General features: G+C 50.6%; 1 protein-coding gene across 4 annotated transcripts in view; it reads left to right on the top strand.

Annotated features, from left to right (window-relative positions):
- The window catches only part of SLC39A11 (solute carrier family 39 member 11), a 393,631-nt gene that overhangs the window by 73,197 nt on the left and 298,690 nt on the right, over positions 1-21,744 (top strand). For all 4 annotated transcript variants that reach the window (XM_084749393.1, XM_084749394.1, XM_084749395.1 and 1 more), the window contains exons 2-3: positions 1,460-1,578; positions 4,103-4,141. In XM_084749393.1, the coding sequence (XP_084605519.1) occupies positions 1,471-1,578; positions 4,103-4,141 (147 nt within the window). In that variant the 5' untranslated portion in view covers positions 1,460-1,470. The remainder of the gene's footprint in view (positions 1-1,459; positions 1,579-4,102; positions 4,142-21,744) is intronic.

The following is a 21,744-nucleotide window of genomic DNA, read 5'->3' as shown; positions in this document are numbered from 1 at the left end:
TGAACCCATAGATAGTTTTACCTTAGACCCAGCACAGGGGCCCAGTTGGGCTCATCTGAGCCCACAGCCTTTCTGAGTGTGGACTGAGCACAGGGCCCTGTGCCATGATTTTTCTCTAAGGCCAGCAGAGAGAACATCGTCAGCCCTTGCTATGCAGGCACATAAGTCCTGGATGCTAAGCTCTGAGGGCGCTAAGCCAGGTGGAGGGTCAGGTCCAGTCCTGTGGGTGCCGGAGAGCCAAAGGGGAGCTGAATGAGGCCTTTGAGTCAAGGCCCCACCCTTAGTGTGGATGCGCATGCGTGTGCCAGGACACAACGGCTGCTTCACAAGTGGACTTTTCCGCTTTGTAACTTTCCACAGGAGAAGCCTGACTGTCACTTCAGATCTTGGACACGATGGACAGGGAGGAAATGGTCTCAGTGTTGAGCGTGGTTAATTCTGAGGAGGTTCTCTGCTCCCACACAAGAGAGGCGCCCTTTTCTTTCTTGGTGCCACCATGCTGCCACTGCACCGGCGGCAGCTGTGTGCTGAGCTTCAGGGCAAGCATCGTGCATGGTTTGCTTTCCTTGTGCTCTCTGGCTCTCCTCTCTGGGTAAGCTGGCTCCTGCTCATTGGCAAGTACTTTCCAGCCAGTGCCCATGCCCCTTTTTCATAAGGCTGTGGGAAAGTGTCATCCCCCCCCCCCCCCGCCCCCCCCTTCTCAAGCAGTTTAGGATATAAGAGATGAAGGAGGCAGGCCCCTATAGAAAGCAAAGATCCACGTTTGGACATGGTGTGGGGTCATGGAAGATTTTGTTGCAGATCTGGCATCAGGTGGGCCTCAGAGGAGGGTCTTGGGTTTCGAGGGCAGGAGCTATATAGGGAGGGCGTGTCCGAAGGGGCTTATGGGAACACAATCATGGAGGCACAGCTGTCTGGGTTTGTAAAGGTGCCGTAAGGAACTGAGTTGCACGGCGGTGTGGCGTCCATGGACTTGGCTTGGAAAGTCCATGGAAGAGAGAAGGTCTGTAGTGGAATTTACAGTACTTTGGAAGAGAATTGGAACTAGTGGCTTGTATTTGGCAGGGCCTGAGAAGGAGTGGCGGGCAGGGACAGATGCGTCGGGAATGCGTCGGGAAGGCTGTGACAGGATCTCCATGGCTCCTGCCTCCATTGCCACCGCTCAGCTTCTTTGCGTTTTTCTCTGGAGCATCTTCCCAGGAATCTTCTTGGGAGAGCTTCCTGGCCTCTCTCTCCCGGTGTCCTCATGTCACCTTTCAAAGTTATGTGACTTCTAATAACTCTGGAGCCCAGATGAAAGGCTTAGTCCAGGTACCGGGATGTTGAGGACCATTGCGTTGGCGTGTCTTGAAGGGGCAGACCACCTACTCTGATGGGGGACACCTCAGGGGTTTAGGACCTGTGTTATGTCACTCTCAGGGCCGCTCAGCGTCTGACCCTCCTGATCTTCTGTGCACAGCTGTATCCAGCATGCTCCAAGGCCACAGCTCCGTGTTCCAGGCCTTGCTGGGGACCTTCTTCACCTGGGCGATGACAGCGGCCGGGGCAGCTCTTGTGTTCGTATTCTCCAGCGGGCAGGTGAGTTGCTTCTTTTCTGGAGGCTCACGGGGACTCTTCCGTGAGCTCTGAAACTGCCCCCTTTCCACACAGCCACTGGCAGCTGCCACACAGGCAGGCGGCGGGGTGCCAATGTCTTCTTACTTCCTTGTTTTCTCTCTGTTTTCTTACTAGGCCAGGGAACAGGCACCCTTAGGTGGTACACAAGCCAGGCATTGTCTTCTCCTCACCCGCCTCTGGCACCCAGACTGTAATGGGCGTGGGAGCGAGGGACTGGCTATCCCCCCTTCCTTTACCTTCATTCCCAGCCTCTGTCTGTTTTCTTGCATGCCTGGAGCAGTGACTGCTACGGTGGACCCGGGATGATTAGGTTTCAGATGGAACTGCCCTCCCTGTGGCCTTGACTTAGCTGGACAATGGGGAAGACCTCAGGGGAAGGAAGAGGCCCTGCTTCTCTTCTACCCCAGCCCAGGGCATTTCATTCCTCCCCCTTGGCTGAATATTGGCAGGCTCACCTCCCTGGTCCCCTCCCTGTAGCCTCCTGTCTGCCCACATCTGTCTGTCCCCACATGCCCTCCCTCCTGAATGGATAGATACAGATAGGCCTCCTCCTCGTTCTCTCTTCTGAGATCGTGTACACCCACCTTTACCATGAATGCGTCCTCTCTCCTAGATGAGCCTAGGGAGGCTCCTTGTCCTGTGCGCATGCTGTGTCTGCCCACCCCTTGCCCCATATGGCCCCCATGCATCCTACAGATAGCGCCCCAGTACCCTCATTCATTCTCAGGCCCTACGCTCTAGCTCCACATCCTCACAAGATCTCGTATACCTACCCATCTTTTCTTCCTCTACACTCCTCGTCCGTACGCCCCTCCTCCACCGTCTACACACACCCTCCCACGCCTCTGCACAGGCACAGGCGCGCTCACCTCCTGTTGCCTGAAATCCTCCTCTCCTCCAACCCTGAGCCGCTCCCCAGCCCCAGCCCAGCCAGGGCCACCCATGGCTGTCTTGAAGAATGGAATCCTTGCCTTGCCCGGGGGAGGTTGCAGATGCCGTGCGTGTGCAGTCCATGGGAAAGTGACTTAGATCTCTTTAAACACACTTAGCCCTGGTTCTAGAAAAGACGTGTTCTCTAGAAAGTCGGCGTCTCAGTCTCAGGCCCCTTGAGTTATGGACCAGTTTGGCAGGTCCTGGCTTCAGTTGTAGAGCCTGCCTCCTACACTGCTGCCTCCGTTCTGATTGGGTTGGCACAAATCTATCATTCGGAGATGTGGATCTCAAACTGCACAGCCAGGTATTACAGAATACCCAAGACTTCAGCGGGTAAGACATCTGATAGGTCAGATTCACAGATAGAAAATAGACTGGCACTTGCCAGTAGCTGGGAGGAGGAGGGAGGATGTTGAGTGGCCATGGAGAAGCCTTGCTTGCGAGGACCACGGTGTCCTGCTGTCCCAGGATGGAAGCTTCCCCCCTTTTTAATGCTGAAGAACATTCATGTTGTATGTGCACACCACAGGTAATTATCCATTGTGTATAATGGATGCAAAACCAGGTCTTTTTATTGGAATAGATGCACACAGAAAGACGCACATTTTTACACCTGTGCAGTTTGATTATTATTTATATAAGGGCCCATGAATCTGGGCCTAGATCAAGTGCTAGCCAGCTCCTCACGGTCCCGTCAAACTCCTTCCCAGCCACCATCCCCATTCAGACTTTCATTCCACGTAAGCATCCCCGCCCTGCTCCATCTCGCCCACCGTGTAGGCATCCCTGTTTGAGCACCGTTGTTAAGGGCTCTACTCACCTAGTGTGTACTGTTTAGTGTCTGGCTAAACCCACTCTGCTCAGTTCCCAGTTTACTTAATGCTTCTGCCTGTCACATACATATTTATATCTATACCTGACTGTAAACACATGCATGCACATACTGCATTCTTTGTGCGTGTAATGTGTGTGCATGTTTTCTCTGCCCTGAGGTATTTGGCTGCCCTCCTTGGTGTTATCTGTCTTACCGTGGGGGCGAACTTTGTACAGTTTTTAGTTTTGGGCTCTTGTGAAAAGTGCATCTTTTCCGTGGGTTTGGTGACTCCCAGCATGCATATCTGTCACTTTGCAGTCGTGGTATGTACATTGCAGCCAGTTGCTCTTAGTCCTATCACAGGGCTCTTTTTTCTGTGTGGCCTGGGGTGTGCCACTTTCTGTCCCCACCTGTGAGATGGTTTGGGTTGCTCCTGTGTTCTTCACCAACCCTTGGTCGTTTCCAACTTTTAGATCAACTATTTACCAAAGGCATAAGGGTGCTGAGTAAGAAAGAAGGTGTGGGCTCCCCTCCATCTGCCGAGGGTACTTGGGGTTGACCCTGTGTGTCTGTGTCTTCCCCTTCCTCCCCCTGCTCTTAGCCCATTCTATAAGGTCAGGAGGTCGCACCAGCTTTGGAGTGGCTCAGTGGCTTCTGGGCTTTACAGCGGTCTCCTTGCTGAGACCACATCATCTTGGTGTCCTCGGAAACTGAAACATCTCACTTTTTCCTTTTCAGAGGCGGATCTTGGACGGAAGTCTGGGCTTTGCAGCAGGGGTGAGTTCCTTCGCTGAAGTGGGTTGATGGTAACCTTTTCCTCCCAGGGGCTGGTACCAGCCCTTCTCCGCACTGTCCAGATGCACCTTCCGTAAGGGCTAACTGCTCCTCTCATCGCTGACTGTGCCCGTTCCCCCAGCTTATCAGGTCCTCTCCACTCTCTTCCGATGGAGAAGGAAGTAGGTTAAGACGTAGAAAACACAATAACATCAAGGTGGGCCTAGGCTCACAAATAGCGCGAATTATACATCTCTTCCCCCTATTCTCCTTGAAGGGCTTTTTAAAGGATTAAAAAAAAAATCCTTAGTTATATGTATGTGTTGTGGCGTGTTGGGGTGGTATGCATCTCTGAGTACAGGTACCCCCACCCCAGGTCAGTGGTCTCAGATCTCATGGGAGTTGGAGGTACAGCGGGTTACAAGTCTGCTGTGGGTGTTGGGAATCAGACTTGTCATCTGTAAGAATATGTGCTCTTGCCTGCTTCGCCATCTCTCTAGCCCCAGGACTTTTTATTTTAGGTACTTTTAAGCATGCGAGAAGAAAAAAAGCCCATAATCTATATCCTCAGTGCACATCACCCACCTTCCCTCGTGACTGACATTTTGGCAAATCTCATTTTATCTGTCTCCCGTCAGCCTTCTTGGGAACTGAGAGTGTTTTTATAAAAGCAAATCCCAGATCCATGTAATTTCACCTGAAGATTCAATATGTATCTCAAACGGAGTGACTTCTTGTGAAACGGTAATCAGTATGCCACCGTCACATCTACCCAAGTGCGGTGATTCCTCTCCGTAATGTAATGTTCAATCCATAGTGACGCTTCCTCCGTTTTTCCAAGGGGCCCTGTAAAATGGTTCTGCAAGAGCTGGGATCCAAAGAAAATTTGTTGGCTGTATTTTCTAAGTCTCTAGGTCCTACCCCCCTGAGCTCTGGATTTTTTTTTTGGGGGGGAGGGCAGGAACTAGCTTTATTTCTAGAACCTTCCACAACTGTGGATTCTTTCCCTGTTCTGTTGTTGATCTCTGCAGGCTGCGAGTTTGACCTGGGGGCCTAATTTAGATTGTTAATTTTTCCTTCAAAAGCATTTGAATCGATGGATGGTGTTTGTGGGTGAGCATACCTATGCCATAGCACCCGTGTGGAGGTCAGGGGTCAGCTTGTAGGAGTTGGTTCTGTCCTTCCACCCACGTGTAACCTGAGGATCAGACTGGTGTTCTTAGGCTTGGAGCAAAGCTCCTTCCTCACTGAGCAATTCTGCAAGCCCAGATTTTGTTTTTTTCAAGCATGAGAACTTACTTCATGGCGGTGCTGTATGTTCCAGCTGCATGGCAGCATAAGGCGCGCACTGTGGCTTTCTCTTTGAGTAGCTCAGAGCTTGTGTGCTTGTGTTGTCCCTGTAGTCCTGTGATCTGGGACCTCACTGAAGGCATCTAAGTCACCACCTTTCAGACCAGGGCCCGCCCTCAGGGAACGTGGAGACTCCCAAGCTGTACATAGGTGCGTGGTGAGCAGTAGTGGACTCCATTTCAGGGTCCCCAGCTTGCGTATTTCCCTCTACATAACACTGCCTTGTTTGAGAATGTTCTGGAAGCCAGCTCTACTTTCCAGCCTTCCTGAGGCAGATGCCCTCTGCCTTGCCTTATTCTCGTGTCTCCCAGCATCAAGACCTCCTGGAAAAGTTGAGAGTTAGGGTCTCCTAAGTCCCTTTGAGGTATGCCTCCAGTGACCCATGGACCTCTCGTAAAGCCCCATCGTTCAAAGGATCTGTTATCAGCCAATAGTGCCATGTTTGAGACCCAGCTGTAAACTTACATACCCTTGAGGGTTACTCCCAAACTGCAAGGACTCTGAGCTTCCTGCCTAGGGATCCCGTTTGACAAGCTTCTCCCCGCATTGTTCCCAGCCTCATTTCAAGGTCCACGGTTAAGTAAAGGGCAAGGCCCTTAGGGTTGACGTTATACCAACCTCTCCCTTTTCTGTCTTTGGACTCGGCCTGGCTCTCATGGCTCCCAAATGCTAGTGATGTCGAGGGCTCATGGATACGGTGGTGGTTATCTCTGTCCCCAGCCTTCCTCCCCCTGCCCTGTTCTACACATGCAACCCTGATGGAGGGAGCCTGGTCAGCATTTCCTAACTCCTGACCCAGGCGGCCCAGAGAGCAATCTACGGCAAGATGAGAGGGCGGCGAGGCACAGGAGGAAGAGAGCCACTCAGGAAGAAGATAGATGATAATGATGATGATGATTATTATTGTATTTTTTTCTTTTGATTTCATGCACAGACTTCCAGTGCAACTATAAACAGCATGGGAGGAGGAAGTGATTTATGTCACCTCTCCTCCACAGGGCTGGAATGCAGCAGTGTTAGTCTTGGGGGAAGTGCTCCTTGCTTTCTCTTGCCATAAGGAGTGCGTAGGTTGGGGTGGTCCCTAGTTGAGTGTCATGAGACCTTCCTCTGGAGTCTCCCGAATAGTCCCCACCTTTTTCCTGCCTCTATCTACCCCTCTCCACCTCCGTCTTGCCTGTACTGGTACCTAAGTGTGACTGGGTTGCCTGCCACCAGCTTGTATTCCTGCCCCCTCCTCTTTCGTCCTCCTGCCCTGCTCTGCAGGCCTGGGCCCACTGTGAAAATTACCCGGACCGGTCTTGGGAGTGCGATCCGCACTGATGAGGAGGACTCTCATTGTCCATGTAAGGAGAAGGTGAGAATAAGGGGAAGATGAGAAAAGGCCCAAAAGGCCCAGAGATGGGATGTGGCCCAGTTGAAGTGCACTTATGTAGCATGTGCAGGGCCCTGGGTTCAATCCCCACCATCTTCCTGAAATGAAGCAAACACCTAGACATTCAGGTTACTTGGCCCCGTGTATGTTGAGTCACCCTACCTTTGTAGTTTCTCTGTAGGGACTGGTAGATATATAATAGCCGCTCCCTTTACTGTTAGAGGCTCAGACAGGTGCTTAGAAGATGCTCTTTTAGCATGATTGGGTCATATTGACTCTCTTTTTGTATGCTCTCTTCCACCAAGCCCTTAACCCTGGGCAAGAAAGAAAGAAGGTTAGGAGGAGAAGGGGTACAAACCCCTTTACTTCTCCCTGCTGTTTAGGATCACTGGGTTCTTTTGGGGCAATACCAATTTCCATCAACAATAAATGCAGCAAGCAGTGTCCTCTGAGCTGCTGCATTGAAACGTCGTCTCTCTCAGTCCATCATACTGTCTGTCTCCAGTCTCTGAACTGCTACACGCCACTCCACCACCCCACGCCACCTCTTCTCTTTCTGGACTCCCTATCTATCTTCCTCAGAGTCCTAGGCCATGCCCCTCTCCATGCTGCACAAGACGGGCTGTTACTAGCTGGCAGATCCCGCAGGAGGCAGTTATCAGCTGTGGACAAACTAAAGCCCAAACTAAAATCTTACACTTGGGATTGAAACAAAAACATATTTACATAACATAACTAAGTTTACAAAGAGACCAAAACTTCCATTACAGGGTCAAGTTGCACCTGTCTGTCCACCCATCTGCCTGTTCATCCGGCATGGGGTGGGAGCCTGTTCTATACCATGTCAAGTGCAGGGCAAGTTGAGGGCTGAGAAAACGCTTCTTTCTGTCGAGAAGTTGTGATCCATAGGAGGGGTGTGCCGACCAGTCTGGTGGGCTAAACCCATCTGCTTCCTGTCCTTGTGACTATAGCAGTGCACTGGAGCCAGCCACGCCCACAGGTCACAGCCACAGCACTGTGCCACAGCAGCATAATTTGGCTCACAGAGCCGCAGCCATTCGTTCTTGGGACTTTAAGAAGAGTTTGCTGGCTCCCGAGGTGGTGCTGGGGGGCTGGGTATTCTGAGGCTAAAAAGGAAAAGACCACAGCTCGGTTCCATTGGGCCCACCTGTGGTAGGTTCTAGAATGCCCCCTGGAATGTCTGGGTTCCTGGGAGATGCCTGGCTTTGTGTGGACCCTGCAGACGAGGCCCGGTGCTTCTTTCTTCCTTTGTGGAGAGGCCCTGGGAGCCTTTCAGAGGCTGTCTTTGTACTGTAGTGTGGTGACCTACATGGACTCTTCCACTATTTCTTATGTCACACAAGTCACAGTGTTTCAGCGCTAGAGAGATGGTCCAGTGGTTAAGGCTCTAACAGAGGCCCCGAGTTTGGTTCCCAGCAACCACACGGGTGGCTCACAACTGACTGCGACTCCAGCCCCAGAGGATCTGACGTCTTCCTTCTGGACTCCATGGGCACGCCCACTCATGTGCACACACCCAGGGGAGCGTGTGTGGAGGTCAGAGGGCAACTTTCCTTCTACCATCTGGGTCTCAGGAATCAAACTTAAGTTCTCAGGATTGGCAGCAAGCACCATTTACCCACTGAGCCATCTTGCTTGCCCTCACCCAGAGAGCTTTTATCTTGCCCTACTTGCAGTGCCCTGGGTATACCCTGTACTAACGCATCAGCCGCTCAGGCTTTTGAGAGAAAGTTGAGAGCCGTGGAGTCAAGGGCTTTCAGTCCCCCCGGAGACCACATTCTAATCAGACTTCCTGAAAAATCACCAGTAGTTGTGAAGCTAAAGAATTGAACTGAGTCAATACTTTGGGCTAGGGTCATACACGGGGTTTCCAGACATGGAGCACACAGGGGCCGTGGGCGGGAGAAGCTCTTTCTCTACTGCAGCCTTGCCTGCAGAAGGACTTGCTGGATGATTGACTCCCAACGCTTGGCCCGTCTAGCCTGGCAAAGCAGGCAGTTGTCATTCTCCTGGTTCATTTCCAGCCGATCAGGCGATACTGGCCCGCTGCCAGCTCGGAACACAGGCTCCTCTTTGTTAGTTGGCTCTTGCAAAAGAAAAGAACAGGAGGCAGGAGCTTGGAAAACTGGTGCTCGGATTGAAATCCCCACTTGATGCCGGGGTGCTTGTTGGACTACATATCTTGTGTGAAACGTCACAGGATTGGCGGGGACTTTTGGAGTCAGCCCTGGCCCCAGACAGATGGAGGGAGCAGAGATTGCTCCGCAAGACTTTTGTGAACCAGGATGTGATGTTTTTAAAAAAGCCTAATTGAATGTTTAGCTGGATCGGTGTAAACTTATCTTATCCCAGTAGCTTCTGCATTTGAATAATCAAGGGTCGCTGGCATCACTTTTCTTAAGCATTTTGGTACCAAGCCTGTTCAAGCAGCATTATGTTAAATGTCAGTTCTCTTGAAAGATGTTCTTAAGTGACTGCACAGGATCTGAGTCAGGATCAGCTCGCTTCTGTCCTTTACACTCTGCATGTCAGGGCCAAATCTCTACCCGTGCTTAAGACAAGTGCTTTGTGGAAAGGCTGTTGCTGATCCACAGAGGATCACTTTTTAGCATTCAATTGCACACAAGATGGAGATGGCCTGGTAATGTATGCCTTGTAAGGGGCTGGCACCATTTACCAGGCAGTCAGATATGCGTTCAGTTTGCAGAATAGCCATTGGCTTAGTTCCTTGGAGTCTGGAAGCAGCTGAGACAAACTTGTCTTCAGCCCAGTCTGTCCCTCGTTTATGAGTGTGTACTGTGTTCTGGGCATTGTGGCTGAGTAAGCAAAGAAGTGATGTACGGTAGCTACTCCTGCAAGGGGCCGAGGGTCTGTTGGGACAGAAATCACTGGAGTGAAACACGGGACATATTAGTATGTGGTAGCTAATGAGACGATAGGCAGAGAGGTCCTGGGTTCCCAGGGACAGGAGGTCCCTTGTAGTTGGGGAGCTAGAGAGAGCATCATGGGTAAAGGGCAGATGGGAAGATAGGTTAGGCTTTGGCGGGTAGGATGATACAGGGGAGGCAAGGGCATGGATTACAGACAGCGTGGACAGGGCAGAGGTGCCACAAATGGAAAATACGGGGAGTGGAAGGACTGGGGACATGGTCCGGCAGGGACAAAGCTTGTCGTGCTGAAAGTTTGATGCCCTGCCCTCATGTAAAAGGCTGGGCGGGGTGTGCATGCCCGTGGCACACAGAATGGAAGAGCCTGGAGAGATGGCTCAGCTAGCGGTCACGAGTGCCTGCTGCTCTTTCAGAGAACAGGAGTTCAGGTCCCCCAACCCACATGGCGACTCACAAGCACCTGTAACGTCAGCTCCAGGGGATCTGGTGCCCTTTTCTGTCCTTCATTGCAACTGCACTCACCAGCGCGCACACACACACACACACACACACACACAGATGCGCAGGCATACACATAAATTATAATACACCTGATTAAAAAACCCCAAATGGATGGCTCCTGAGGAAAACAACTAAGTTTGACATCTGGTCTTCACATGCATGTGCATACATGTGCCCACATACCCATGCCTACATGCATATGAGCACGCCCATGTATACATACAGAAAAAGCTAGAGAGACGGGAGGTGGGGGGAGGGAGGGAGATAAAGATAGAGATAAGAGGTAGAGATGAAGGAGACTATACAGGATGGTGATGGGTTGTAGGTTTGTCTGGGACATGACCATGGAGTAGCTCGCTGGGGCCCAGACACATACAACCTCAGGTGCTGTGGAAAAGCATTGGTTCTTTAGATAAATGGGGAAATCCCTAGCGGCTTGCGGATGGGCAGAAGAGCAGAGCTGTGTTTTGGAGAGCAAGCAGAGGAAGTGCAAAGCAGAGGGGGAGGCTACAGAAAGATAAAAGCTAGAGCTTGAATGGCCAGAGGCTGAGAAGTCAGGAGCGAGATCTAAGGCTGCTCCTGCTTTCAGCTCAGAGGGCTGATTGGCAGGCATCTGCAGGTGACCATGGCCAAAGAGATCCTGTTTCTGATGCTACCTTTCCAGGGCCTGACATCAGCACCTGGATCATTGGGAGGAGGGGGAACCCACAAATGGGGGAGGCTGGGAACAATGCGGGGAGAAGCTTGTCAAACGGGATCCCTAGGCAGGAAGCTCAGAGTCCTTTCCAGCCTTTCTCTTTGAATGAGTTCCTACTTTGGAATCTGCATGTGTTGGGGTGGTCTCCATGGCAACCAGACACCTACAGCTTGCAGTGCTGATAGTGATGTCTCCCACTGCTCTGCTGTTGGTGATCCCGCGTCTGTTAGGATTAGGTTTGACCTGGGACTGAGGCTTGAAAAGCCATGGCCTGAAGGAGAAAGCTTCCTTTTCTGCAGAATTGTGGAGACCAAGCCTGGGGAAAGTAGGTCTAAGGGATCAGGAGGAGTCAGGGTCTAAGTCTTCACTGCGTGGCCCCTACAAGATACCCTTTTCCTTTCTGCTCCAAAGTAGCAGCTAGAGCTCTGGGCATCACATTTGTCTTCCAGGCAGTGGGATGGGGAAGTGGGCATTCTCTGTAAGCCCAGAATAACAGCTCTCAGCATTTCATTGGCCAGGATTTGCTCATGTGATCAAATACAACTGCAAAGACAGGAGATATAGTCCTTCAGCAAATCAGCCATGTGTCTGCCTAAACATTGCCATTCTGTGACTGCATGGTAGCAAAGAACAGAAAGTGAGCATGCTTAGTCACAGGGCCCAGTACAGAGGGAACGAACGTTGAGCCCTGGTGCTCTTACTGGCTTAATTCTTTCTGTGCGTTTTATGCCCTAGTTAGGTTTCTATTGCTGTGATAAAATGCCATGACCCAAAGCAACCTGGAGAGGAAAGGGTTTATTTTATCTTCTGCTTCCAGGTAGCAGTCCACCACTGAGGGAAGTCAGGGCAGGAACTCAAGCAGGGCAGGGGCTGATGCCGAGGCCCTGGGGGAATGCTGCTTACTGGATTGCTCCTCATGGCTTGCTCAGCCTGCCTTCTTATACTACCCAGGACCTCTTACCAGGGGTGGCACCAGCCACAGGGTGCTGAGTCCTTCTACAGCAGTCTGCAATCAAGAAATGCCCAACAGGCTTGCCTAGGAAGGGCATTGTCTCAACCGAGGTCTCTTCTTCTCACATGACTGCAGCTTGTTTTCAGTTGATCTAAAACTATCCAGCATATTTTACATGTTGATTTCTTTACAAGTCATATTATTCTTTCATTAATGAGTTTCTTTCTAAATGATTGATTATAATGTGGGAAATTGATAAGAAAGTCAAGTGCTACCCAGGGTGCATGATGAAACAGATCCTTTGGTCTGAGCATCAGCCAGGGTGGAACAAGTAATAGAAAGCCTAAATCAGGCCTGTATAAGGGTTTGGCTCGTGCACTCCAACGTGTGTGTGTGTATGTGTGTGTGTGTGTGTGTGTGTGTGTGTGTGTATGTGTATGTGTATCTGTGTGTCTGTATGTGTGTATATGTGTGTGTGTTTGTGTGTCTGTGTGTGTGTATATGTGTGTTTGTGTATGTGTATGTGTGTGTATCTGTATGTGTCTGAATGTGTGTCTGTGTGTGTGTATATGTGTGTGTGTGTTTGTGTATGTGTGTGTGCGTGCATGCACATGCAGGGCAGAGGGCAGTGTAAACTGTCATTCCTTTAGTGGCATCCCTGTTGGACTCACCCAGTAGAAGGCTAGGTTGGCTGGTGAGCCCCTTGGGTCTGTCTGCTTGTCTCTGCCTCCTGGTGCTGATTACATGCGTACACTATCATGCCCAGTGTATTTGTAGCCTCATATTTGTAAGATAAGCCCTTTATTGACTGAGCCATTGTCCAAGCCCTTCAGGCACTGCAGCTCTGCAGGAATAGATCTTACCTCAGACACCGAAGCGTGTGGGTCAGTTGGGGCACGCTGATACCTGGCTGGCTTTTTTCCCCCCGAGAGGCTCCATTCTCAAGTAGTACAGAGTAGTGTCTTTCTTCTGCGACCTTGTCGCTGATTTTCATGGTGGCTTGGCTTTGGATTTACTCATTCCTGAAGACTGATCACCATGGTGAGGGGATCGTGGTGTAATAGACCTGGCCTGGCCTGGTCTGGGTTGCTTTCCCTTGGCCTCCCTCATCCCTTGATTAGAGTGAAATACAAAGACGAACCCTGACTGAATGAGAGGACAAGTGATCCCATCAGATAGGAAGAATGTTGGTGCTTGAAGCAGGTGTGGTGCCGATGGATGCTGACACAGGCTGCATCACCCATCTGCCCAGCAACCTAGAGGATGCACTTGTGAAGATCCTGGCAGATGTGCCTAATATGCTTTCACAAACAGCCAAGGCCCCATGTTCTTAGACTGTAGTTAGAAACCACCAAAATATGTAACGGTTTGAATCAAGGACAACTTAGTGTTTATGATGATGTCCAGGGTGGCTGGGCACCATCTAAGGGCGGGAGCCTGTGGAACCATGGAGACTTAGATGGCTAGTGCTAATGGTGAGTGACGCTTCTGCTGGCCTGGCCCCACTCTGAGGCTTCAGCCATCAGTAGCTCCTGTAGACCATGAGTGGACAAGGGTGTCACTTGCAGGTCTGTGTCTCTGGTGCTGTTGCTTACTCTCCTCTCTATGCCCAATCTTGGCTCAGGACTACCACTCAGGGTTTCTTACCAAAGTGCAGGTGAGTGCCAAGAGGCTGGGCATGAATCTGCAGGGCCTTTGGAAACTCAGACTATGGAATGTGGAGCCACTTAATTCACCTTTTCTTGGCCAAAGTTAGTCATAAGGCCCACTTACATCCAAGGTTTGGAAAATTGACTCAGGTTCTTAGAGGGAGGGAGCTCGTGAAACCAAGGACTTAGATGCTTACCCCTAATGAAGTTGAGACAGTCTAGAATCGGCTAAGAAGGCAGTCTCAAGGGAGAATTGTCTATGTTGGGTTGGCCCATGGCATGCCTGTGGTTGAGTGTCTTAATTAGGTGAGTTGATGTAGGAAGACCCAGCCTGCTATAGGTGGAACCATTTCCTAGGAAAGGGGTCCTGAACTATGTGGAAGTGGATGAGTCAAGCTGAGTGCAAGCAAGCAAGGGAGCAAGCAATCAAGTGGGAACTCATGCATGCGTTCATTTCTCTTTACTCGTGACTGCTGATAAGATGTGACATTTTAAGATAAAGAAATAGTCAGAAGTCAGAAGAGGGCATTGGCTCCCCTGAAGCTGGGGTTATGGATGGTTGTGAGCCAGAATGGATGTGTTGGGAACAGAACATGGCTTCTCTGTCAGAGCAACAAGTGTTCTCCAGCTCCGAGCCGTCTCTCCAGCCTGTGACTAGGGTTTTTAATTTACCGCCTTGACTTCTCTATATTCATAGCTATATCTTAGAATTCTGAGATGAAGTTAACACCATCCTTCCCAAAGTGCTTTTTTGTCAGGGTGTTTACCAACGCTTACGACCCTAGGAGAGAGGCCCTACAGTCTCCCTTTGCTGAGCTCCATACCTGGCCTCCTGCCTCACTCTCCGTAGCTTTCCTCCAAGCTCATCCTGTGCACCGGCTCCCACCCAGTGAGAACAAGGGCACCTTTCTCAGCGCCCTTCTGCCTTCTTCTAGGAACATCTAGGGAGGAAGAGCTCTTGAGCCCCAGGCCAGCTCAGCCTGACTACTGTCTGTAGGCTGCAGAGGAGCTAAGCCTCAAGGACCTGGGCCAGTTGTGAGTGTTCATATCTTTTGAGGGGAAGTGCTTGGGTTGCATTCTTGGTCCTGGGGTTGTATTGTCCCAGAAGCAATGAATTCTGGATAATACAGCATCTCTGGCCAGCAGGGATGTAATCTCCTTAGAATCTGCACGTGAGCAGGGTGCATGGTCCCCAGATAACAGGGCCATCTTGGCTGTGGGATTGGAAGAAGCAGCAGAGAGATATTATTATTATTATTTTTTGGTAAAAATTCTACATGTTAACATTAATTTTCTTAACTTGAACACTCATTAGTTTCTTAACTTGTCTGTCTGTCCGTCCACCACTCTATCTATACAAATTCTTTTAAAAGTTATTTCTTTTGATTATTTCAGTCTGTATGATGTTTTTCAGGGCTGATCATTTGGTATTAGGTGACCAACTGGTGCGCTCTTCCCTGGGGAAGACTGTTTCTTCAGCTCTCAGCATTCCCTCGTTGCCTGTAGTTCTCTGTGCAGGATTACTGCCTGGTGAGCCTTCCCCCATCCACATGAGCCTGTCTGTTGGCATTCTTGATCAGCTCATGATGGCGAGACTTTGTGAGTGTAGCTCTGACATTCCTAGAAGACACAGTCTCTTCCCTGATCCTCCGGCTCTCACAGTTTTACAGTCTCCTCTGTCACAATGTTCTCTAAGCCTTAGGAGTAGGACTTGTTATTAGAGTTTTTGACAGTGTATGCAGGCTGGATCTGATGATCCCCCTGCCTCAGCCTCTTAAGCGTTGGGATTATAGGTGTGCACCACTGTGGTTGACTTGAGATTTTTCTTTTTTGGGGGGGCAGGGGTAGAGAACAAGGTCTCAACGTGTAGTCCAAGGCTGACTTTGAACCCATGGCGGTCTGCCTAGATCTGCTTCCCAGGTGCTGGGCTTGTAGCGTTGGACCACCATGCTCAGTTTTTATTAATTTTCCCCTTTAATCAAGAAGTTCTCTTTCTAAATTAGGACTCAGCCTTCTTTTGTCTTTGTCAGGGAGGCTTTATCTCATTTCCTATGTTTCTCATAGATGGTGTGGCCCTGCGGTAACCAGTGTTGTGGTAGTAGCCCGTGTGGGGTCAGTAGCCCGTGTGGGGGCAGTAGCCCGTGTGGGGTCAGTAGCCCGTGTGGGGTCAGTAGCCCGTGTGGGGTCAGTAGCCTGCGGGGCGGCAGTAGCCCGCGTGGCGGCAGTAGCCCGCGTGGGGGCAGTAGCCCGCGTGGCGGCAGTAGCCCGTGGGGCGGCAGTTAGCCCGTGTGGTGGTATTAGTCCACGAGGCGGTAGTAGTTAATGAGGATCCCTGGTTGCTCTGGTTACCTCGGGAACCTGGTGAGATGGAGGATCAAGCCTCTGGTTTGTAACTAAGCTGTTCACAATCTCTACCAAGCAGTTGTTTATCTTCTAGGCACCTTGAGGTTCCAGAAGACAGAACCCTTTGCCTCCTCGCTCGTGCCGTGAGTGAGGTTAAATCCAGCCCCGACTCTTTAATGTTTCCATGCCCTCCAGAGAAAAGAGAGCACGAAATAGCAGGGAGGTGAGGGTGGTAATGGCTGTCTGCTGCAAGTTACTCTGTGCTCTGGAGCTCCCTGGCTTTTTAATCTCAAGTCTGACTTTGGCCCGGGTTGGGGGTGGAGGAGGCCCTTGCTCAGTCAGTCTCTTCCTCAGCACCAGGCCAGGCTCCTGCTGCCTGAGGGAGAACGACCCATCACTCACGGGCTGCATGCTCACCTGTGCATCCGTGGCCTTTCTTCGTTTTGATTTTCTCTTCTGCTCTGGCACTTCTTTGGTAACCTCTCTCTTTGTCTGAAGCGCTGCCCTTCTTGTGAAGAGATCACCTGTGACAGCGCCCTCCCTGCCTCCCAGCTAAGTGAATTAGCTCTCTGGGAGGGGGGCGGGGACGACAAAAGCAGATCCCTGCTAAGTTGCGTAAATAGGATGAAAACAGATTAGTGTGCACTTCAGATGAGGAAGGGACTCAGCTGTTACTGAGGCAGACAATTTAAATAGGTTCTGAGCTAGAATCTGCCCAGATTTCTGTGGGGTGCAAGTGTCCCCCACAAGGAACACTGGTACCTCGGGGCTCCTGCTCCTGTGCCCCTGTGTTGTCAGGCAGCATTATTTTATTGCTTTATATTTTTCAAAGCACTTTCTCATCCGTGACTGCCCATTCTTGTAACAATAGCACAGCTATAGGCGTTATTTATTATTTGCAGCTGGTAGATGAAGACTGGACTGGACCCTGTGCTGGGCTCTTTCATCAGCTCTATTCATGGGATGCTCAGGATAGTATGGGAAGAAAGAGCTTCAGCTGGTCCTCCTGGCCTTTGAAGTATGCTTCTTAAATGACAGCACTGCACAGCCCTCTTCCTGTGAACGTGTAAATCATCCTTTTATTGGACAGCTCATCATCAGCAACTCCAGGGATTGAACCCAGGGCCTTGTACATGCTATGCCAGGCCAGTATTCTACCACTGACCTGTGTCCTCAGCCCTTAGTCTATTCATTTCTTACTGTGAGGCAGGTCTCACTTAAGTTACTTGGCATAGAACTCAGTCCTTAGTCCAGACTGGCCCTGAACTTGATCCTCATGACTCAGCCTCTGAGTACTGAGATGGCAGGCGTGGGCCACCATACTTGTCTGTGCAGTTCTGGGGCTCGAGAGCTCAGGGCCTCATGAATGCCAGGTAAGTACTCTGCCAACTGGTGTCTTCAGCTCTTGTTTTTATTTTTTGAGATACAGAGTCTTGTATGGTTTAGGTTGGCTTCAAACTCACTCTCTGGTCTTGGGTTGGTGTTGAACTCCCAGCTCCTCTGCCTCCACCTCCTGGGTGCTGGGATTGTAGGTATGAGCCAACATGCCTGGGCCAAAAAATATTTTTGAAGCAAGTGCCTTAGATGTCACAGTTGCTTGAGGTTTCGGTTGGTTGGTTTTGGTGTGTGTGTGTGTGTGTGTGTGTGTGTCTGTGTCTATGTCTGATTGCAGGCTCAGCCTTGTTTCTCCAGACTCTTACACATGCCACAGCATCAATCTACGGTCTCAGAGCAGGCACCGAGAAGCCATCCCCACCAAGGCTTTAAGGGAGCTGTCATGGCGCTTCTCCCAGGGAAGGAAGAAAGTAATTGAATGCAGACTCATTACATCTCTGAAGCTCTTTGAACAACTTCCCGTGATTTAATTTTGATGAACATCTCAGGATGTAGCCAGGCCAGGAAATGTCTCAAATTGTTGGCCGGGGCTGGGTGCAGCCCAGGGTGGAGCCTTCTTTCAGCCACACAGATGCTCTGGTGTAGGACAGGACTCTAGTGACCTAGCTTGGGTGAGCTCACAGAGATCTGCCTACTTCTGTTCCTCAGTGCTGGGATTACAGGCACTGCCACTGTGCCCGGCATAAGCGTGCCAGCTTTACTGAGTGACTTGTTGGACGGTTAAGTTACTGTCATGTTTTTGAATGACTGCTCCCCTCCCCTTAAATTCAGACAATAGATGCTCACATCTAGAATGCTAATAAGAGCCCTGTATAGAGAACACAGCCTCTTTCCCTCACTGAGTCCCCAGGCTTGCCCTCCTCTCAGGAAGGAACCATTTGTGTCTGTTTCTTAAGAAACTTTCCCCTTGTATTTCTAAATGAATTTACGGTTCTTAGATTTGGAAGCTGGGCTCCTTAGTTTTCTTACAGTTTCTTGTACCCTCTGGTTCATTGCTTAGCTGCCTGGCAGGCCTCCCATCTTCCTCTTCTCTTTGCATGTCAACCCATGGCTGTTTCCCTCTGGCTGGTGGGAAAGTTCATCAGCGTCAACTCCAACAAAGCAGCAAATATCCCTTTCATGCTTGTCAGAACATTCTGTTGTTGTCCCCTTAAAATTCTCTTTGGTTTCTTCTTCAACACCATCCTTTCCATGGGCTTATCCCACGCATTCTGACCCTCTGATCTGAGTAGTACAGGTTTTCCTTTCACAGATGTTGACTTTTTGAGGTCTCTGGCTTCCGCCAGAGGTCTGTCTTCTTCCTGTTGGGTCTCTGTGGTCTCCTTTAGCAATGCTGAAGAACAGCTTCCAGCTGGGGAGATCGTGCCAGGACTCAGGGTGGCCAGGACTCCTGGTGCCCAGTGTGTGTCAAGGTGCACATGTTGGCCCACTGCATTCTCCTACTTGAGTAGGAGTCCAGTCTTCAGGATGACAAAAGAAAGGCATTTGTCTTCAGCCCTGCCCCAGGCCCGGCAATGCAACTTTCCCTACTGCTTCTTTGACCCCAGGCAGGGCTGGGCACCTGCTGTGTCCCTTGGTACCTCTTGGTGGTTTCTTTGCTGATGAGTCCATGATTTATGTCCTTTCCCAGCTTTGCCATATTAAGTGTATGTCGCACACATGTGCACAGGTGCACGCCGAGGCCAGACATCAACCTCAGGTGTCTTCCTCTGGTGCCATCCACTTGTTTTTGTGAGACATGGTCTCTCACTGACCCGGGAGCTCATTGATTTGATTACATTGACTAGCCAGTGAGCCCAAAGGCTTGCTGACCCTCAGTGCTGGGATCGCAAGTGTCCATCCCCATGCCTGAATCCGCCTCCTCAGTGCTGGGGTCGCAAGTGTGCACTGCCTCCTCAGTGCTGGGGTCATAAATGTGCACTGCCTCCTCGGTGCTGGGATTGCAAGTATGCACTGCCTCCTCAGTGCTGGGGTCACAAGTGTGCACTGCCTCCTCGGTGCTGGGGACACAAGTGTGCACTGCCTCCTCAGTGCTGGGGTCACAAGTGTGCACTGCCTCCTCAGTGCTGGGGTCACAAGTGTGCACTGCCTCTTCAGTGTTCTGGGATCGCAAGTGTGCACTGCCTCCTCAGTGTTCTGAGATTGCAAGTGTGCACTGCCTTCTTAGTGATGGGGTCACAAGTGTGCACTGCCTCCTCAGTGCTGGGGTCACAAGTGTGCACTGCCTCCTCAGTGCTGGGGTCACAAGTGTGCACTGCCTCTTCAGTGTTCTGGGATCGCAAGTGTGCACTGCCTCCTCAGTGTTCTGAGATTGCAAGTGTGCACTGCCTTCTTAGTGATGGGGTCACAAGTGTGCACTGCCTCCTCAGTGCTGGGATCTGGGCACTGAAGTCAGGGCATCATGGTCATGTGGCAAGTGCTTTACCAACTAACCCATCTCTCTATCTCCCAGTTTGGAGTTTAATTTTGAATTTACATTGTGTGAGTGTGTGTGTGTGTGTGTGTGTGTGTGTGTGTGTGTGTGTGTGTGTGTGCAAATGTATGCATATGCATGCAGGTGCCATGACATGCATGTGGAGGTCAGAAGACAGTTTGTGGGAGTCAGTTCTCTCCTTCCGTTATGTAGCCCTTGGAGTGAACTCTGGCGGTAAAGCTTGGCTGCAGACATCTTCACCCACTGAGCCATCTTGTTGGCCCTGCATTTTAAACTACTCTTTTCTTTCAGAGACTTTTGAAATCAACCATTTAAAAATCTCCTCTCTTCTCCCACTTGCATTCCTGCTGGACCCTTCCACTGGTTTGCCACCTTCCCTCCTAGGCCTTCAGCCCCTCTGCCCCTACCCCCTTCTCAGCTCGGGCCACCAGGCACAGCAGTGGCCTACTATCCTGCCTTTCTGACTGTAGTGTCATCCACCCCCTGTTCTAGACTTCAGGCTAGCTGGCTGGTGGCCAGCCCTGCCCCTCAGCTGCCACCCCACAGTGACTGCTGGCCCTACCTCACTTCCATTCTGTAAATGCTCTGCCCTACGGCTGCTTTTCTCACTCAAGGGTACCACAGTTTTCAGGGTGGGTAAACAGGGCTTACAACCCCCAGTTATTCCACACATAGGTATAGATCTGAAGGCTTTGGTTCATCTTCTTGCCTCGGTCACTGGCTGTTATAGCAGTGGGATAGAGATATGTAGAATTGGGCAGTAGGTAGCAGCTGGCGATCCTGGGCCCCCTCTTTTGTTGAGCAGTTTACATGGACAAGCTCATGTAATCCTTCTTGTACCAACCGTGGGAAGTTCTGCCTTTAGGGAGGCAGGCAGAGTACATATTGGGAATGGCACGGCTCTCTTGAAACCTCAAAGCCTGCCCCCAGTGACATGGCTCCTCCAGCAAGGCCACGCCTCCTCCTAACCCTTCCCAGACAGATGAGCCAAGAGGGTTCCTGTTAGTTTTGTTTGCTAAGCGAGACACTTCTAGATGGAGCTTTCCTCATTATGTCAAGCCCTTCTCGAGGTCCTTCCCTGTCACGCGGTGTCTCCCAGGAAGCAGTGCCATTTTACTGGTGTGAGCCCCTCACTTCCCCTGGGGAGCCTGGGGCAGGAAACACTTTTACTTCTGTTTTAGTTACTTTTCTATTGCTGTGACAAAAACACCATGACTAAGGCAACTTATAAAGCAAAACATTGAATTGGGCTTATGGATTCAGGTGTTAGAGTCCACGATGACAGGGCGAAGGCCTGGGGGCGGGTGAGAGCTGACATCTTGAGCTACAGGAAGGAGGAAGAGAGAGGCACACTGGGAATGCCAGAAGTCTTTTGAAACCTCACAGCTCATCCCCAGTGGCACGCCTCCTCCAGCAAGGCCACACCTCCTAATCTTTCCCAAACAGTCTTACCAGCTAGGATCCAAGAATTCAAACATAAATTAGTCACCTTTGCATAACCATGTCTGTCATACTCTTCAGGTACAATTTAAAGGACTGAAGGGTGTATTTTGGCTCTTGGGACCGTAACCAGAACACCAGAGCATGCGGTTGCCTGTCACTCACAGATGTCAATGAGTAGAGACCGGAACTGAATTGTAAAACCGTGCTTCGTTCAGAGAGCCAGATGTTTGAGAAGACAGTGGATTAACGTCTTTTAGAAAGCTGTCTTCCACCTTGTCCTCATCTGGCACAATATTTATGGGGAAGGCAGAAAACGGGGCAGTCAGTCAGCTGACCTGGAGCTCTGTCTTGCCTCCCTAGTTAGATGCTCAGTGTGGTTTTGGGACTATATGTGCCTCTCTTATGATCCCTTACACTCTTCCCTCTGTGTTCTGGATGTTTTAATTCAGACCATGCTTGAGAAAGGGAGACTCTAATTAGCGTCTTCTGCTCTCAACATTCTATTTCAGACTGGGCTGGGCTGGGTCGATATGCACTCAGAACAAACAAGCCGCGAAGAGT

Source organism: Acomys minous (assembly GCF_964271855.1).
Source record: "Acomys minous genome assembly, chromosome: 12".
NCBI lineage: Eukaryota > Metazoa > Chordata > Mammalia > Rodentia > Muridae > Acomys > Acomys minous.
This window is presented reverse-complemented; position numbering and strand designations above follow the sequence as displayed.